The sequence below is a fragment of the Musca domestica genome, unplaced genomic scaffold (assembly GCF_030504385.1).
Source record: "Musca domestica strain aabys unplaced genomic scaffold, Musca_domestica.polishedcontigs.V.1.1 10, whole genome shotgun sequence".
Classification (NCBI taxonomy): Eukaryota; Metazoa; Arthropoda; class Insecta; order Diptera; family Muscidae; genus Musca; species Musca domestica.
The window spans coordinates 1,418,533-1,439,235 of NW_026712115.1; the positions used below are offsets into that span (position 1 = coordinate 1,418,533).

The 20,703-nt window shown below is 34.1% G+C and overlaps 1 protein-coding gene across 1 annotated transcript; it reads right to left on the reverse strand.

Annotated features, from left to right (window-relative positions):
* Nucleotides 1–5,341: 5,341 nt before the first annotated feature.
* LOC101889666 (uncharacterized) lies at nt 5,342–10,701 on the reverse strand. The gene is made up of 5 exons (XM_005191833.4): nt 10,412–10,701; nt 6,033–6,098; nt 5,854–5,954; nt 5,627–5,783; nt 5,342–5,562 (listed from the first exon to the last, which is right to left on the reverse strand). The coding sequence occupies exons 1-5, from the start codon at nt 10,545–10,547 to the stop codon at nt 5,423–5,425; spliced, it is 600 nt and encodes a 199-aa protein (XP_005191890.1). The 5' UTR covers nt 10,548–10,701; the 3' UTR covers nt 5,342–5,422.
* Nucleotides 10,702–20,703: the final 10,002 nt, after the last annotated feature.

The following is a 20,703-nucleotide window of genomic DNA, read 5'->3' on the forward strand; positions in this document are numbered from 1 at the left end:
CAATATTCAAATGCGAATCTTAACAAAAAACGGTGAATTATGTAGCTAAAATCATGAAAATACTGAATATCGGAAGGTACCGTTATATGGGGGCTATACGAAGACATGGACCTGCATAGACAATTTTCTGTCTTAGGCTGTAGTATCCATTACGAACTTTAAATACCAAATTTGAAACAATTCCGGTAAATAATGCCGCTAAAATCATCAAAATGCCATATATCGGGAGTTACCGTTATATGGGGGCTATACGAAGACGTGGACCCCCACAGACAATCTCATAGGCTGTAGCACCCACTATGAACATCAAATACCAAACTGGAAAGAATTCCGGTGAATAATGTCGCTAAAATAAACAAAGTATCGAATATCGGGAGATACCGTTATATGGGGGCTATACCTACATGGTCCATTTTCAGTACCAAAAGTTCTGCTGACATAATTCGTTCGGAAGCTAGAGTAATTTCCAAAGTCATAGAATTGTATGCTAATCAAGAACATATATACTTTGTGGGGTCTAAAATGTATATGTCGAGGTGTTACAAACGGAGTGACAAACTTAATATACCCTCCATACTATGGTGGAGGGTATAAAAATAATACATTACTTGTCTGCCAGGGGCTAATATATGCCCTATCTATCACTATTTATCTCGAGACAAACCTGAAATATCAATGAGAGGGGACACGAGGTCTTATGAAGCCTTTAGGAACAAGTAAGATAGTGGTCGATGTTCAATTTCAAACATTCTGATTTCTTAAGTTAGTTTGAAATATCTCAGAATGCTTTAAACGTATGAAATAGATTATTGGCCAGCTATGGGTTAATGAAAACGGCCAGACTTTGTAACCTTCGTCATGTGAAAACTTAAATCATTGGGAAATCAATTGTCTTACAAAATCTAATATTTAAGGCATGTCAAAATATATAAAAGTACAAGTCTTTTCAGTTGACATATATGACTCTGACCCTCAAAGTATTCAAAAATAGAGCCTTTTCCAAATATTCTACCTACTTTGAATATCATACAGGGTGAGATGAAAAAACTGCAACAAAGTCAAACGCCATAAATTTTACATTTTTTTCTTAAATTTTATTAAATGAAAGCAAAAAATGTCGGAAACAGCATCAAATTTTAAAATAATTTTAGATTTGTTCGAATTGGTCACCTTTGGCGCGAATTATAGCCTTCAAACGGCATATGAAACCGTCACACTCTGCCCGAATGCTGCTTTGTGGTACTTTGGCCCATTCCCGGCGAAGCACTTGCTTGAGGTGAACGAAACTTTGATATTTTTTAGTGCCAACTTTGCTTTCCGAACCACTCCAGACACAATAGTCCAACGGATTGCTATCCGGAGATTTTGGTGGCTATTGTGCGCTGGAAATGAAGCGAGAAACCTCATTTTGTAACCATGGGTGGCGCGTGCAGAGTCCTGTTCAAGAGAATGTCCAAGGTCAGAGGCCAAAATGTTTGCATGCCCAAGGCTTTAATACACCCTCCAGAATATTTTCGCGATAACATTCGGCATTTATTCTGATGCCACGGTCGATTAATAGGAGCGGAGAGCGACCATCGGCTGTTATGGCAGCCCACACCATCACAATGGCCGGTGCTTGAGTTCTGGTGGCCAACCGAAGGTGCACATTTTCAGCTGACCTCTTTGGCTAGTAAACACGATCATTTTGTTTGTTTACAACTGCTGGACAACAAATGTTTTCTAATTGGAGAAAACCAAACACTTTCGGGCAAGACAAGCAACTCTTTAGCTCTTTTAAGTCTATTTTCGTTCTGTTGAGGTGTAAGTTCTTGCACTTTTTGCAATTTTAATGGCTTTATCCCGAGCTCATTTTTCAATATTTGCGGAATGGAATATTGCGATATGTTCAGCTCACGAGCCATTTTTCTGATGTTGCTGTTTTCTTCTGTCCACTTCATTGACGTCGGGCTACGCTACCAGTATCACGGTAACCGGTAACGAGCGATGTTACGAGACGCAAAAGATTTATTCACATTTAAATGCTGGAGTGCTCGAACAATAGCCACTTGTGGTATTCCAGCCAAATATAAAGAAACACTATCACGCTTGAATTCCATCACGAATAACTTTTTTTCTGGAAAATTCTTACCAAAATGATTTTGTTCGCTTGTAAACAATATAATGAGCTGTTACTGGAATAATTTTAACAGCTGTCGGACGAGTGGCTTAGAAATGACAGCTGTCTGAAGTTGGTTGCAATTTTTTCATCTCACCCTGTAGATTTTATATATCCGATATCTTCGCTATCAGCATCACTGTAATGGTTAGTTGTGACCTTTTAATGTTACTGCGATTTCGTTGGGATTAAAAATATTCGCGGTTTTTTTTGGAAATTTACGTATATTTTTAATAAGTTATGGTCTATTTAACCGTTTTAAGTTATGATCTATTTTATCTGCTAAATATTGTCCGATGACCGTACAAATTGGAAAGCGTCTAAACTCTAACCCGAGCAAAATTCCGATTTGATTCGATTGGTCTATATTTGTGGCCTCGTAGAGCATGTAGAGCATGTATTTTGCGATAATCTCCGAAAACAACTGTCACTAACCCCACCTTCGTGCTCAATATCGAGAGGATTGGCAATAATATTGACCTGCAGCGTGATTACAAATTAACATGGACAGACGGCCGGATGGACATACATAGCTTGTTCGACTTAACTCTACGAGATAGAAAAATACATATATAGTTTTCTATGTCTTAGACCAATATTTCCAGTTGTTATATTATTTTTGGGCCAATTAAAATTATAATACCCCCAAAACAGGACGAAAGGACATTCATAGCTAGATCGACTTAGCTCGACGATATAGTAAGATACATATATAGTTTCCTATGTCTTAGATCAATACTTTGAGGTGTTATATAATTTTTGGAACAATCAAACTTATAATACCCCCAACACAGTGTTGTTGGGTTTAAAAATCGATCCTTAAAAAATGTATGGACCTATACGGTTCTTATAGATAGACGGTCATTAATAATACTACTCCGAACCAAAGAAAACTAATTATCGATATTAGTTTAGAAATTTCTCGAATTTAAAAAAAGGCAAGTAAGCAAAGGCTATATTCGTGCGGGGGTCGACCATGTGATACCCTACAACACTACAATATGTTCGAAGTCCCCTTATATCCAAATCCATTTAGGAAGATTTCGTTTTTGAAATAATGCCAAAGAGCCCCGCCCAGAGGTTACCCTTAATTTCTTGGCCCGGAGAATTTGGCCAATATTTACGCACTCCGTAGCTTTGTAAGTATTCAAAGCAATTTCACACGAAAGTTGTGGTCCATTTTACAGCTATATATTATCCAATGGTCATCGAAATGCTAGACTTCTTCCCTGTCCTTAACTCTCTTCTGATGCGAAATTCCGTGTGGATTAGTTTTCAATTGTGGCCTATGAAGCGACTACAAAAATAGAAAAAATAATTTTTTTAGTCCATTTGCACCTCTAAATGTACATCTTAAGAACAATAGGCTTTAATTCTGACCCTAACCCTACCCCCATGTAAAATTTCGTGAGGATCGGACGATAATTGCGATATGCATATAATACCCTCAAAATGTAGTGTTGGATGGTGTAAAAATTTAGAAAATTTACAATTCAAAATTGTAAGTCAAATTGAAAAAAATCACAAGCGATAAAAAATATGACAAAAATTCGACAAAATTCGAGAAAAGATATTCATTTTTTTATTGGTATATTTTTCCGCTATTTTCTTATAATTTATCGTTTTCTGGCAAGAGACCATTCCGAATTGATGGGAATTGTGAAAATCGGCCCAGCGGTTCTTGATTTATAAGCAGAATAAATTCAATTCAATTATTTTACATATATATTGTACCTATTTTGCTACATATCCGATTTCTTGGCTATTAGCATCACAGTAATGGTCAGAAGTGATCTTTTAATGTATTTGTGATTTGGCTGGGATTGAAAATATTCGCGGTTTAGTGAACATTTTTCTATTTTCTTACATAAAAGTTAGCGTCTATTTTACTCGCTAATTATTAATAATTCTGCCCGTTCCTAATCTCTAACTCCATGTAAATTCTCGCTTCGATTGGTTCATAATTGTAGCTCATATATATTGGTCCATTTCGACCCCTAAATATCGTGCAATGATCACCAAAAACAATAGGGTTCTATTTTGACCATAACCCCACTTCCAATTTCAATTTCGTGAGGATCGGTTCATAATTGCGATCTGTAGCTTGATTACAAATTAACATGGATAGACGGACATACAAAGCTAGATCGACTCATCTCAGCGAGATAGGAAGATCCATATATACTTTCCTATGTGGGAAACGAATATTTCGAGGTGTTACATAATTTTTGGCCCAATCAAAATTAGTGTTGTAGGGTATAAAAATATGCATTAAAGACCAAAAGTACGGGCCGGCAACGCGGACCGGGCCAGCTAGTAACAAATCAATAAATAATTTGTTTTCTGTAGTCCCCTCCCTCATTTTGTATACCCTCCGCCATACATAGTATGGAGGGTGTAATATGTTCGTCATTCCGTTTGTAACTCAACGAAATAATAATAATAGACATAACAAAGTATATATATTCATGATCAGCGTAAAATTCTAATTTAGCCCTGTCCGTCCGTCTTTTGTAACTACGCTACATAGAGGCAAAACGAATTAAGGTAGGAAGCTTCGAAAACTACGATCCCCAAGTTCGATGATGGACTGTATTGGTCTACGATATCGTATATCCCCATACAACGGAACCCCCTATATTTGGTATTTTCATTATTTTAGCCACATTTTTTAACGGAATTGTTTCAAATTTCGTGTTAAAGTTCGTAATGGGCATTACAGCCCATGACAAAAAAATACGTATTTTGATGATTCCCGATATTCGATTTTTTCACAATGTTAGCCTCATTTTTCAATGGAATTGTTTCAAATTTCGTATTTGTAGCTTTTAATGGGTGCTACCACCTACGGTCCTATGTAGGCCCACGTCTTCATTTAGCCCACATATAACGTCACCTTCCGTTATTTGGGGTTTTGACGATATTACTGATTTTTTTGCCGGAATTGTTTCAAATTCCGTATTTCAAGTTCGTAATGGGTACTACTGGCTATGAGAATAATTACTTCGTAAAGCCCCTATAAGCGGGTTTTCTTTTGATCGGTTTTTTCGATGGATTTTTTTTGGAAATTTTTAAAGTTCCTCCAAAATGGTGGAGTGGCGTATTAAAAGTTTAATATTTTTTCTGCGTTATTAGATATTATGCGTTACCATTCAATGCTGGTTTTCTTGTACAATAGTTCAAAATTCGTTTATATATTTTCAATGAAAAATATAATTTTACACTAAATTTTAATTCTACAATAATGTTAGAAATAAAACTAGCTTAAATGGATCCACGGTAGACCGATGTCGATTTCAAAACAGGCTCATTCGTTCTCAACAAATAATGATCGTGGTGTAGATTGGGAATACGCATTTGTCGATATACCAAATACAAAGGTGAGAATACAATTATTTCCAAGCCTAAAAATATGGAACAAAAAATTTAATTATTATACATTCCGATTAAAAATTTTCGAATAATTACCTATGATCACACAATGTATTAGAAATTCTAAAGCAGCATGGACAACAGTTGGGACAATCATTAAATTCGCGGTATACGAGCACAAAGCTGTGATGGCTGTGAAAACTATGCCGGCAGCAGTCAAGTAGACTAATGGAGCTACTAATTTCAGGCGATTCTAAACGTAGATGAGAAATATGGTAATAATTTTTAAAATTGCGTATGTGTGATTGTCCACCACTACTTACCCGACGCAATCCACAAATAAACATCAGCGAAGCAATCAAACCAATTGAAGTTAACAAAGCAAATGCAAAGGAGAGTGGGGCTATTAATTCCGAATTATCTTCTGAAATTTGAACAAGTTAGTTTATTAAAATCAAATTGAGTAATCATTATGATGAAATTAAGAGAATCTTGAGCTTACCATTTTTTCTTCGATTAATAAACCATCCACCACCCAGAGCTATATTGTAAACGTTAAAAACCCAGTCTGTAAATACAAAATTAAATTTTAAGATTACAACTACAAACTAAAAAAACTATTCCTCTTAGATGAGCTAGATGAAGTAAATGGGCGGAAATTTATGCCCAAATTTGATTTTGGTGTAGACGATTTCTAAAGGTCATACTTTGAAAAGTAATTTATATGAGTTTTGTTTCGTTAACTCTCAGAGTACAGGGTGAGATAAAAAAAACTGGAACAAATTCAAACGTCATAATTTTTAAATTTTTTTTAAATGTTATTGAATGAAAGCAAAAAATGTCGGAAATAGCATCAAATTTTAGAGTAAATTTACATTGTTCGAATTGTTCACCTTGTCACGAATTATGGCCTTCAAACGGCCAGTAAATGTTGCTCTGCGGCCAAAAGACCCATTTCCGGCGAAGCGCTTGCTTGAGGTGATCGATAATTTGGTATTTTTTAGTGCCAACATTGCTTTCCAAAATACTTCAGACACAATAGTCCGACGGTTTGTATCCGGAGATTTTGGTGGCTATTTTGCTCTGGAAATGAAGCGAGGAACCTCATTTTGTAACTATTCTTGGGTGGTACGTGTTGAATGCGATGGTGCTGAATCCTGTGGGAATGTCGAAGATCTACGGCTAAGATCTTTCCGTGTCCAAGGCTTTTATACACCCTCCAGAATATTTCGCGATAATATTCCGCATTTATTCTGCCGCGGTCGATTAACACGAGCGGAGAGCGACCATCGGCTGTTATCACAATGCCCTCTTGAGTTCTGGTGGCCAACCGAAGGTGCACATTTTTAGCTGACCTCTTTGGCAAGTAAACACGATCGTTTTGTTTGTTTACAAACTGCCGATGCTGCTTCTTACGGGAGAAAACCAAATTCGGCAGTTCACCACTTTCGGCCAACCGAAGCAACTCATTTTTCGATCGATCTCATTTTTCAATATTTGCCGAATGGAATATTGTGATATGTTCAGCTCACGAGCCATATTCGCCCACTGCGACGCGGGTTTCGATCAATTCCTCGACGTCGGGCTAAGCTACCAGTATCATGGTAACGAGCGATGGTACGAGACACAAAAGATTTATGCACATTTAAATTCTGGAGTGCTCTAACGATAGCCACTTGAGGTTTTCCAGCCAAATATAAATAAATCACACTATCACGCTTGAACTCCCACGCTTGTGGAAAATTCTACAATACAATATAATGAGCTGCCACTGGAATGATATTAACAGCTGTCGGACGAGTGGCTTAGTAATGACAGCAGTCTGAAGTTGGTTGCAGTTTTTTCATCTTACCCTGTAGTGTTAATGACTGTAAATGGTGTTTAAAACTTTAAACATTTCTCACGACTTAAAATTGAGGTATGGTAATATTTATACATTCAGCCATCACATACCATATTTCCCTCACATGTAGTACGATTTTCCAAAACTGGAATTAGAATATAGCGTGAGGGTCAGCCTTGGGGCATAGGCATGTCATAAGGCAGCCTCTTTGAAAATTCAATAGTGTACAAAAAAATTAATACTTTGTATTGGTTTTATGGAAATTCGAACTTTAAAGTTACGAAAAGTTCTTAAGTGAAATTTGGCATGAGAATCAATGCTGGAAAGTAAGATTGATATACGAAGACGGTTCGGAAAGGTGTACTAAGTGTGCGAACTGTACTAAATGGTACTAAATTTGGAACAGTGTGGTTTAGGATGAACGGATAAAGCCGAAATTTTGAAATTTTGTATTGGAGTAGCTGTTGATGGTAGGTTTGTAATAAAAAGGGGATTTTGGGAACGTGTGCTACATGTGCGCGAAAAGTACTCAATAGAACTATATTTGGTACAATGTAGTATTGGGTGAACAGATAGTGCTTCGAATCTTAAATTAGGCATTAGGGTCACTGTTCATGTGTACTCTAGACATATGGGAGTAGTTTCGTAAATGTATACTATAATTGTAAAAAAAAAGTACTGAATGGTACTATATTTAGTATTGGAAGAAGGGATAGAAATAAAATAGCGTAATTTGATATTTAGATTACTTAGATTTGACGATGGTTTGAAAAAGCAATCTATACTTGTACAAAAAGTACTAGTTGGTACTAAATTTGGTATTGGTTGAGGGAATGGGGCTGGAGTCCTCAAATTTAATATTGAGTTTTCTATTGAACATGGACCTGCATAATTTTGTCATAAGCCATCACAATATTCAAATGCGAAACTTAAGAAAGTCGGTGAATAATATAGCTAAAATCATCAAAATGCCGAATATAGGGAGTTACCGTTATATGGGGGCTATACGAAGACTTGGACCTGCACAGACAATTTTCTGTCATAGGCTGTAGCATCCAATACGAACTTCAAAATCCAAATTTGACACAATTCCGGTGAATAATGTCGATAAAATCATCAAAATACCGAATAAAGGGAGGTACTATTATATGGGAGCTATACCAAAACGTGAACCTACACAGACTAATTTCTGTCATAGGCTGTAGAATTCATAAGGCGCTTCAAACATCACTTTATAACAATTTCGGTGAATAATATCGCTAAAATCATCAAAATACCGAAAATCAGGAGACGTGGAGCTGCACAGAACTTCAAGTACCAAATTTGATACAATTCCGATGAATAAAGTCGCTAAAGTCATTAAAACTCCGAATAGCGGGCTATACGAAGACGTGGGCCTACATGGCCCATTTTCAATACCAAAAGTCCTGCACACATAATATACATTTGAGTAAAATTTTATGAACCTACTTCGTTTCTTTCGGAAGCCAGGGTGATTTCCACAGACAGACGGACATCGCTAAATCGACATAGAATTGTATGCTGATCAAGAATTCGCATACTTTGTAGGGTCTAAAGTGTATATTTCGAGGTGTAACAAACGGATTGACAAAGTTAATATACCCAAACCCCTAAAATGCACTCTACAACTACGATATGTGGTACCAGCTATCGGATACAGCATAAAAATATCTCGGCTTAACTTTACAAAAATTAGTTCAGATTTGGATATAACTTCCATATATCTTCAGCCGATTTCACATTTACTGTGCTTAAAAAGTCTAATATCAGCTCAAATACGATGGATTATGGTGAAAATCGGTTCAGACACAAATGTCCCCTTCAAATGTAGCGAAAATCGATTCAGAGTAGAATATGTCTTCCATTTGTATGTTCCATTCGACTTCAAATTGTAAGAGGCCTTAAGCCATAATAAGCATTCAAAAACCATTCGGTTGTTTTGATCTGATTCACATAAATTCCATATATAAACGTTTATTTATTACGGGTAGCTCTACTACATATGCATAGTGGTGTAGTGTATCATAAAGTCGGTCAGCCCGATTAAGTACCTTCCTTTACTGTTTTTAATCGGAGTTTTTTGGATTCGATCTTTAATTGAGGTCTGTTTATTGCTACCCGATTGAAACTATAATTGTGACCGATACTTTAATTAATTTAAGGTATGAGTGGCTATCTGCATCGCCAATGAAAATATTGTACTAAAATTCATTGATAATACCACTCCAAATATGAGCTTATAGTGTATCGTAGATGGTGTGTCAGAAACCGTGACGTATACTTGTTTCGACGTAACATACATACGTCAACAAAATCGTAAGTCTTGACAAATAATATAAGTTTTTGGCAGACACACGGTGACGAATATTAATCAAGCATAATAGTTAATTCTCGTATATCTGTCATCTGAGAAATTGCTCCATACAGCCTTTTGTTTGGTAGCAGGGAGTAAAACTAGAGCGACAAACAATAAATAGTCTTATGCCTGGCTAATTTGCAACAACAATATACAGGTGCTGAATTCTTGTTCTATAAAAATCTGAAATGAAAACTTTAACAAAGGTGACAAATATCAAATGAAAAAAAAAAAAAATTGCAAAAAAATATCGCTTCATATTTAAGATTTCAGGCGTCGATGTTAAAAATTTTCAATTTTCAAAATATTGTCAGTTATAAAAACAAAACTCAGTTTCTTGTTAACATTTATTTAAATAACACATTTTGGTTTATAATTTTAACAATTTATTTTTTTAACGCGAGTGTGATACTCAGCCGCCTCTCCAATTAATAAGTTTATAAGAGTTTATCAACCAACTTGGGATGTATTATGTGGGATATCACAATACAATAGAATTTTATGACGTTTTATACAGGTATATGACGTTTTCGACGCTTACAACTTTTCGACAGTTAAAAACCTAAAATACCTTAAAATTGACCATCTCTGCAGTACATACACTTAATCTTTCCAACAAATAATTCAAATTGGGTCATCGATTCATCATGAAATCACTTACCTGAGAATGTTTGCCAGGATTTGGATTCGTTACATTTATAGACTAGAACTCCCCATCTCAAAATACCAGCCGTGCAGAAAGCAGTTATGAGACCAGCAACTGCTGTGCCAAACAACTTTACATTCCAAAATCCCATTTTATATATTTTTACAAAAATATTTTTAAAATTGCTTTATTTGTCTTTCTTTTCACTTTTTTCTCGGCGGTTTGTACTACTTGTCAAGCGAGTTGAAAATTGTGTTCTTCTTTTCGTTTTAAATTCAATTATTGTCTTTAGCTTCATTCAAACACCATCGATCACCATTGTTAACAGACTAACTGGCATGTCTCTTTGAGCAAGAGAAAAAAATTCAATTGTTAAAAATTTAAAACGAAAAAATTCTTCCAGCAATAAATATGACGTGTTAGTTGGGCGCCATATTTGGGGATGCCACAATCCACAAACAACATTTTCTTTATTTTTTTAATGTTTTTATTTAGTCATAGTTGGGCCTTAATCATAATTTCTAATTAAAAGTGTTTTGTAGCTATAAATGATGATATTGGGCGCGAGTTGAATTTTATTATTACTACCGGCAAGATGTGTGTATGGGTGTTGTCGCCTGTAAATATGTAGATATGAACACATTATTGAATCGAAAAGGTTTGGATTTGAAAATTTGACGTCAATATGTCTCGTCTTACTATTTTGTTTTATTTTCTTGAAATAAATATCTCAACTTTAAATTTTAAATAAAAAAATATATATAGATTATAAAACTTTAATAATCATGGTCAGTGTTCGAGCAATCGCATAATGATTTAAGAATTTGCTATTTGTCATTATGTTCGCACGTACTTTTGGGTCTTCTTTGAATAAATGTCCGATGACCAATTTAAGCGTTTAACAAAAATAGTTAACCAAACAACCAATCAATACAAAGAATGAAAACTATCGAACTCCGTCATAGAAAGGTGTTAAAAGTGATTTATGTCGCCACATATTCTTCGCACCCTCAAAATTGATAATTCTTCTAAAGGTAAGGTCACATTGGGCAAATATTTGACGAAAAAGTTCAAATATTTCTTTGCCACAATCTGACCACAAAATATTTTTGTAGGGCAAACACAAAAACAGCTGATTTCGAGAAAACAAAGTTATTTGCCTGCAAAGAAAATTTTGATCAATGTGGCCACAATGTGAACACCTGTAATCAAATATTTTCCTCTATTTAGAGTAAATATTTATTGACCTTGCAATGGTTTTGTATGAGAAAACAGTGAGAAATAACAGCTGTTGCATCACTGTTGTCAGCTTTTTATATTTAAATCTGAGAATCACTTTTCTCAAGCAATTTGATATTTACACATTATATTATTATATTAATACCGCAAATGCATTGCAGATAAAAACAACATACATTCAGTTGTAAAGCGAATTATTTTAGTTTTAATTCGTAACATTTTATTTGTAAGTTGAGAAATATGTCTGTAATTCAAATAATTTCCTTTTTTAAATTGAGAATTCCAACTGCAATTCTATTTAGTTTTATTCGAACTGCAAATGGAATTATTCGAATTACAAATAGAATTCTCAATTTACAACTGGATTGAAATTCAATTCAACTAGACATATTCGAATTATAAACGCAATAATTTGAATTACAAATTATTTCTCGAATTACAAATGGAATGTTACCAATTAAAACCAAAATTATTCGATTTACCACTGAAAAGTTGCATATTAAAATCCCAAGAGACGTTGATCGCTAAAAGCGTTTTTATTTCAAATACGACATTGACAACATTGACATGTAAAACAGCTGTGCAGATAAACGTTTACCTACAAAAAGGAATAATTGAAAGTTAAAGTGAGAAGTAATTCTAAAAAAACGAATAAATAAAATGGAAATGGAATATGAAGTGCAGCAGAAGAAATCTCGGGGAAAGCCAAAGGTTGCAAAGGAGTGGGCAGAGGAAGATATTTTTAAACTCATTGCTCTAGTGGAGGAACAAAATTGTCTGTGGAATGCGGGATGTGATGGATACCACAACAAAATACTCCGCGACAACGCATGGCGGCACATTTCCGAACAATTTGATGATAAATATACCCCTGCAGATCTCACCGCAAAGTGGACAAACTTGACGATACAGGCCAGGTCCAAAACAAAGTCGGGACAAGGCGCAATTGAACCACCTAAATGGAGATTTTTTAATGTCATGAAGTTTGTAGGACGAAATATAGAGGCTCAGACGAAAGACACAATTTTAAACCTATTAATAGAAATTGATTCAGAAAGTAATTGTAAGTATTCGTGGCATAAGGCGAGTTTAGAGGTTAACAAAATGGGTCGTATGATGGGGCTGTTGGAACCGGTTCCGGAGCAATACAAGTAAAATTGTATTTTTGTACCAGTACTTTTTGAAAAATCTCTGAACACTCGATATGGGGTATAAAAATGTCCATGCTTCATTATAAAGGGTGATTTTTTTGAGGTTAGGATTTTCATGCATTAGTATTTGACAGATCACGTGGGATTTCAGACATGGTGTCAAAGAGAAAGATGCTCAGTATGCTTTGACATTTCATCATGAATAGACTTACTAACGAGCAACGCTTGGAAATCATTGAATTTTATTACCAAAATCAGTGTTCGGTTCGAAATGTGTTTCGCGCTTTATGTCCGATTTATGGTCTACATAATCGACCAAGTGAGCAAACAATTAATGCGATTGTGACAAAGTTTCGCACTCAGTTTACTTTATTGGACATTAAACCAACCACACGAATGCGTACAGTGCGTACAGAATAAAAACAAAATTTGTCAAATAAATGTGAGCAATGTGAACACAAAATCTACTCTGTATGAAAACAACATTTTTTTGGGAAAATATGATAAAACATATTTGTGTCAAATATTTGCTCAATGTGACCTTACCTTAAGAAGCTTTCGGCCGGTTCCAAAACTTGATTCTATAGCACGTGGAAATAATATAATGAAAATGTTGTAATGTTAGTTGCTTTAAATACCATTCCTCATTGAAGAACGAAAACTTGTACAAAAATGTCTTAAAGTTATTTACAACTAGCTGGCGCGGTCCGCGTTTCCGGCCCGTACTTTTAGTCTTTAATGCATATTTTTTAAAGCCTATAAGAACACAGATCTGAAATATGTAAGCGGCACAATTTTTATTATAAGTAAAATAACTCCATAGTAATTTCTAAACAGAAATAAACATTCATGGCAAAAACTATAATAGATAATCACCCACCGTCGGTTTTAGATAATTTGAATAGGCTGATCTTACTTTTCAGCCATAGGCTTTAATTGAGTGTTAAAAACCTATATTATATAGAACTAGCTGAACCCGGAGCGCTTCGCTACCCCTTTTGATTTAATATGCATTCAAAATTTTATTTACGAATATATCTATATATATAAAAGAAAGTTGTGTTAGTTACTACGCTTATAACTTAAGAACCGCTGGACTGATTTTAACGATTCAAACAAATTCGGAATTTTCTCCTCTCCGAAAAGGATAATATCCAAAAAAATCGCGTAAAAATGTGATATTTTAACATTTTCATTTTGACTTTTGAAATGTACAATAGTAATGTTTTATTTTGCATGATTTTTTTCCATTTTTACTTACTTTTTTCTAATGTACATTTGTAGTGTTTTTTATATATATATTTTTTTTTTGAATTCAAATATTAATACCAATTTATTTAATTGACTTGATTTCTTGAGAAATGAAATTGATGGCGAGTTACATGGAAGCGTAGTACCGAATTATGTGGTGACGAAACGGAATAGATGATGTCGAAATAATTTAATGGAATCGAATTTTAAAATAGAAGTACATTCTATTGACAAACTATATAAGGATCTTTAAACATTTGCTGTAAAAAAATCAGCGAACAAGTTGAAGAATTTTCAATGTGTTATTCTTCTTTTGTCAATTTTTTTTTCAATTTGTATTATCTAATTGAATTCAGTAAATTTTTTGCGAACAAAATAAAGAATAATTTTTCACTATATACAAATTTTCACCAAAAAATGAAATAAGTGGGAAATACGATGTCAACTGACATCTACCTTTCAACTCCAGGGCCGACATCGTGGTTCAGCTGGAAGATGCGAACACATTTGAACAAACAAAAATTGCCGAAAAAGCCTAATGGGGATCATTTCAAAGCGTGGAACTACTTCTTTCCTGTCACAATAATCCGTCCAATGTACAATCAGAAAAATACCAAATATAAAGGGTGGAAAATAGTAGAGCGAATGGGACTTTTAGTAAGATAAAGATTTCTATCCTTCCAGAAATTCTTCCCAAACATTCAAGATAGGTCATGATATCGATCATAACTCACGGATAAGGGACAACCCGATTTCATATTTATATAACCATCGTATGATTTAAGCTATTTTTGGTGTCTTGGTCACTTTTTTAATATTTTAGCCATTATATGGCATTTTTGTTTCTAAGGAGGTAGAGAACCTCTTCGCATAAAGTTTGAAATTTTCAGAGTAGGGCCCATTTTGGTCTTGACCACATTCATTAATTGACTTGGCTAAAGGTTGTATTTATGCTACTCTGGGGTAGGGAACCATCATACAGATAATTGCCACATAGGAATTTATTTAAGTAAAGTCCCCACATTGGCGTATTCCCAAGTCCACTTTCACATCTAATTGGTGGTCAGAAAAAAAATGTTGTTTTCTATTGAATTTGTAACCCCCAAGAGAATATTGGTTGGGCCACGTTTTGGTATAACCCTTATATAAATGTATCCCTGACCTGACAGCTGTGACCGTGGTCTTGGCCACGTTTTTCAACTGATTTGGCCATTATTTGCTGTATTTAGGCTACTTTGTGAGTAGAGAACCATCTTACAGAAAAATGTCAACATACGTAAATATTTTGGTACAGTCACCATATAGTCCCCAGGCCCGCCGATCTATAGTGATGTTTACCGATTGGCGGATAACAACGCGGGTATTGTTTAATCGTTATTGAATTTTACCATGAACAAGAACATAGACTTTTTGGGGACTCTAATGCGCAATTTGAGGTGCTATGGTAATGGGTGTAAAAGCGTAATTAACTTTGACTATTCAGAAATTATTTTGCCCTCCTTCCATAGTTATTTATTTCTATTTAGTCGAATCAATATTTATATTAAAATTTGTTCACCTTTATGAGCTACATTTGTGAAATATTATGCTATGCAAAATTTGCATTAAAGACTAAAACTACGGGCCGGCAACGCGGACCGGGCCAGCTAGTATATATATATATATACAGCCGATTTCACATATTTGATGCACCCAAAGCGAAAGAGACAAAATCTGGCACCATACATGGCATAACATATATGAAGTCGGCCGAAATATATATGTTAGCTATACCCAAACCTCAACCGATTTCAATATAATCTGGCAATTTTTTTTCTGGTGCCAGATTTCGTCTCTCTCGCTTTGGGTGCATCAAATATGTGAAATCGGCGAAAAATATATATGAGAGCTAATCAATATCCCGTTACATATTCCAAATTTCTTTGGAATCGAACATACATATCGTGTTTGAGGCATCAAATTAACGAAATCGGTCGAAAATATATGGAAGCTATATCTAAATCTGAGCCGATTTCAATATAATTTGGGAAATCAATTTTTTAGATAAAATCCATCACAAGTTTAAAATTTTATTGAAATTTGGGATACATAGCGTGTTTGGTGCATCAAATGCTTGAAATCGGCCGGAAATATATATGGGAGCTATATTCAAATCTGAACCGATTGCAAATTTATTTTTGTTCTAAATTCCGTTACGCATCCCAAATTTGGAGACTGTATCTGTAATCGATCAATAGATATGTGCATACAAAATCTAAATTTTAGGGGGGTGCCTCCGATTCTGATGCTATATCTCCAGTTCCAAGTGGAATTTCAATAATGTATATAGTCTATGTTACTTTCAGGCGATGTTGCAGTATACATGCAAATTTTCAGGAAAATCTGTTCAGCGGTTTTCGAGTCCATAAATTACAAACAAACATACCAACATTGTCCTCATTTATAGATATAGATAGCATAAAGCAATGCTATATTACTAATTCAAAGTTTAATCCAGAATTTGAAATTAATTTCGTTTTTAAATAGTGTTTTATTTAATTATCATTCTAAACCAACCATTGGTAGAAAATCAATAATAGTACTGTTACTTTCAGTAAAGTATGGATTTTCAATTAAAATAAAAATGACATTAAATAAAAAAAGAAAAAAGTACCTTTCATATTTTTAGAATTTGTGAATTGATCTCTTTCCTTAAGATAGCCAATTTTTTTAAAAACGCCACCGCTATCTAAAGCTTCAAATAGCTGATTTATAAAGCCTACTTAATTTAGAAAAGTTGGTCAAAAAGCAGTAATAAAAGCATCTGCCAACTTAAAAATATTTTCTTATTTGAGTAGTTTTTGGATTATTTTTTAATACTTTTCTCAAGTTTTGGTGAAATTAGTCAAAAATGATATTTTTCTAGTAATCGGCACCCCCTGCCGACTACTGGCAAATCTCTTTTTATCTGTTCCTAATGTCGGCATTAAATAATATAATATAATAAAATAATAATATAATATAACAGAAAAATGCTTGATTTGTATGTTTTAAGTTATAAAATGATCTTTAGACTGTTATTTACTATCATAAAATATTTCTGATTCCAAAAGTATTAAATTTATTTTACTTAAACCGATTATTAAGTTGACGCCACCACTATTTTTTTCTTTACAAACAAGTACTATCACACACGTTGGAAGACACTCACTGACGAAAACCGTTATTATCTCGTAATAAATGATCGGAGCTCATTGTTTTTTACAGAAAGAGAGCAGAGAACACTGTTGACGTTTTTTTGCAATTATTTCATTATTTAGTCATTCCTAATCTTAGTTATTTAAGTTTAAATTTCAAAACAGCTGGGACATACCGAACTTAGGAGCACTTACCCTATATAATTTCTAAAATTCCACTTGGAACTGGGGATATGGCATCAGAATCGGAGGTACCTCAAAAATATCTATATATATAAAAGAAAGTTGTGTTAGTTACTACGCTTATAACTTAAGAACCGCTGGACTGATTTTAACGATTCAAACAAATTCGGAATTTTCTCCTCTCCGAAAAGGATAATATCCAAAAAAATCGCGTAAAAATGTGATATTTTAACATTTTCATTTTGACTTTTGAAATGTACAATAGTAATGTTTTATTTTGCATGATTTTTTTCCATTTTTACTTACTTTTTTCTAATGTACATTTGTAGTGTTTTTTATATATATATTTTTTTTTTGAATTCAAATATTAATACCAATTTATTTAATTGACTTGATTTCTTGAGAAATGAAATTGATGGCGAGTTACATGGAAGCGTAGTACCGAATTATGTGGTGGCGAAACGGAATAGATGATGTCGAAATAATTTAATGGAATCGAATTTTAAAATAGAAGTACATTCTATTGACAAACTATATAAGGATCTTTAAACATTTGCTGTAAAAAAATCAGCGAACAAGTTGAAGAATTTTCAATGTGTTATTCTTCTTTTGTCAATTTTTTTTTTAATTTGTATTATCTAATTGAATTCAGTAAATTTTTTGCGAACAAAATAAAGAATAATTTTTCACTATATACAAATTTTCACCAAAAAATGAAATAAGTGGGAAATACGATGTCAACTGACATCTACCTTTCAACTCCAGGGCCGACATCGTGGTTCAGCTGGAAGATGCGAACACATTTGAACAAACAAAAATTGCCGAAAAAGCCTAATGGGGATCATTTCAAAGCGTGGAACTACTTCTTTCCTGTCACAATAATCCGTCCAATGTACAATCAGAAAAATACCAAATATAAAGGGTGGAAAATAGTAGAGCGAATGGGACTTTTAGTAAGATAAAGATTTCTATCCTTCCAGAAATTCTTCCCAAACATTCAAGATAGGTCATGATATCGATCATAACTCACGGATAAGGGACAACCCGATTTCATATTTATATAACCATCGTATGATTTAAGCTATTTTTGGTGTCTTGGTCACTTTTTTAATATTTTAGCCATTATATGGCATTTTTGTTTCTAAGGAGGTAGAGAACCTCTTCGCATAAAGTTTGAAATTTTCAGAGTAGGGCCCATTTTGGTCTTGACCACATTCATTAATTGACTTGGCTAAAGGTTGTATTTATGCTACTCTGGGGTAGGGAACCATCATACAGATAATTGCCACATAGGAATTTATTTAAGTAAAGTCCCCACATTGGCGTATTCCCAAGTCCACTTTCACATCTAATTGGTGGTCAGAAAAAAAAATGTTGTTTTCTATTGAATTTGTAACCCCCAAGAGAATATTGGTTGGGCCACGTTTTGGTATAACCCTTATATAAATGTATCCCTGACCTGACAGCTGTGACCGTGGTCTTGGCCACGTTTTTCAACTGATTTGGCCATTATTTGCTGTATTTAGGCTACTTTGTGAGTAGAGAACCATCTTACAGAAAAATGTCAACATACGTAAATATTTTGGTACAGTCACCATATAGTCCCCAGGCCCGCCGATCTATAGTGATGTTTACCGATTGGCGGATAACAACGCGGGTATTGTTTAATCGTTATTGAATTTTACCATGAACAAGAACATAGACTTTTTGGGGACTCTAATGCGCAATTTGAGGTGCTATGGTAATGGGTGTAAAAGCGTAATTAACTTTGACTATTCAGAAATTATTTTGCCCTCCTTCCATAGTTATTTATTTCTATTTAGTCGAATCAATATTTATATTAAAATTTGTTCACCTTTATGAGCTACATTTGTGAAATATTATGCTATGCAAAATTTGCATTAAAGACTAAAACTACGGGCCGGCAACGCGGACCGGGCCAGCTAGTTTATAATATTTGGTCGATTACAAATACAGTTTCCAAATTTGGAATGTGTAACGGAGTTTGGAACAAAAAAAAAATTTTCCAAATTTTATTAAAATCGGTTTATTATATATTTTCGGCCGATTTCATGTATTTGATTTCCGATTTCACATATCTGATGCACCAAACACGATACGTATGTCCGTAAACTAGCCAAACTATTTTTGAATCGGTACATATTTGGATAGAGCTCCCATATATATATTCGACCGATTTCGTTTATATGATGCACCAAACACGATATGTATTTTCTATTCCAATGAAATTTGAAATGTGTGACAGGATTTGATCAGAAAATAAATATGTCAAATTATATTTAAATCGGTTAAAATTTGGTTGATCACCAAACACGGTATGTACCTCCAATTTTAATGAAATTGGAAGGAGTGACGGAATTTGGTGAAAAAGTAAATTTTTCAAATTATATTGAAATTGGTTCAGATTGGGATATGATTTTATAAAGAAGCATTGATCCACACCGCTAACAGTAAAAAAATACACAACAATTTAATTGAGGATACGATTATAATGGGGCGGTATGTTGCTACCTCGAATACACTTATTGCAACAGAAATACCACTCAATTTCCAAAGCTGATAGTATTCTGCACGTTTGGCATTTGCTATGAAATTAATAAATCCGAAGGACAAACCTTACGTGTATGCGGACTAGATTTGGCATATTTCTGCTTTTCTCATGGTCAGATGTACCTGGCATGTTCACGCGTTGGTAGACCGAGCTAGTTGTTTGTTTACGCATTAAAGTATTATAATAACTTATTTTAAATTTTTTAATTTGTTTCATTTACATTTTTTTAAACCAACAAAAATATTCGTATAACAATTTTAAATGCATATAAAATCAAAAGGGGATTCAGCGGAATCCACGTACGTAAAGGATCCTAAAATAAATGGAGTAAAATATACAGCCTGTTCCACGATCTCGAAAGAAAATTTGTGCGAACGAAGGCTACTCACTCACTTTCGTATAAAAATGCGTTCCACTAACTTTCGCTCTTTCTTTCGCATAGCCTTACGTGATTCAGTGTTGCTAAATATTTTTTGGAAAAATTAATCGCGAAATAAGGCAAAAAAGCGCCAAATGTCTAATTTAAACGCGAAAAAGCAGCAGTGGCTCTGCCTCAACTGACAGTTCAGTTGTAAACAAACAAATTGTAAATAAACAAACAAAATAAAATTTCTAGGGATTGTGTTCAAACTATTTGTGTTCTTAAAAAAAAAAAAAAAAAAATGAATATTTCTGTAGCCCTATTTTTTATGAAGTACCTAACAACCAGTAAGTATGATTGTATTTTTACATTTT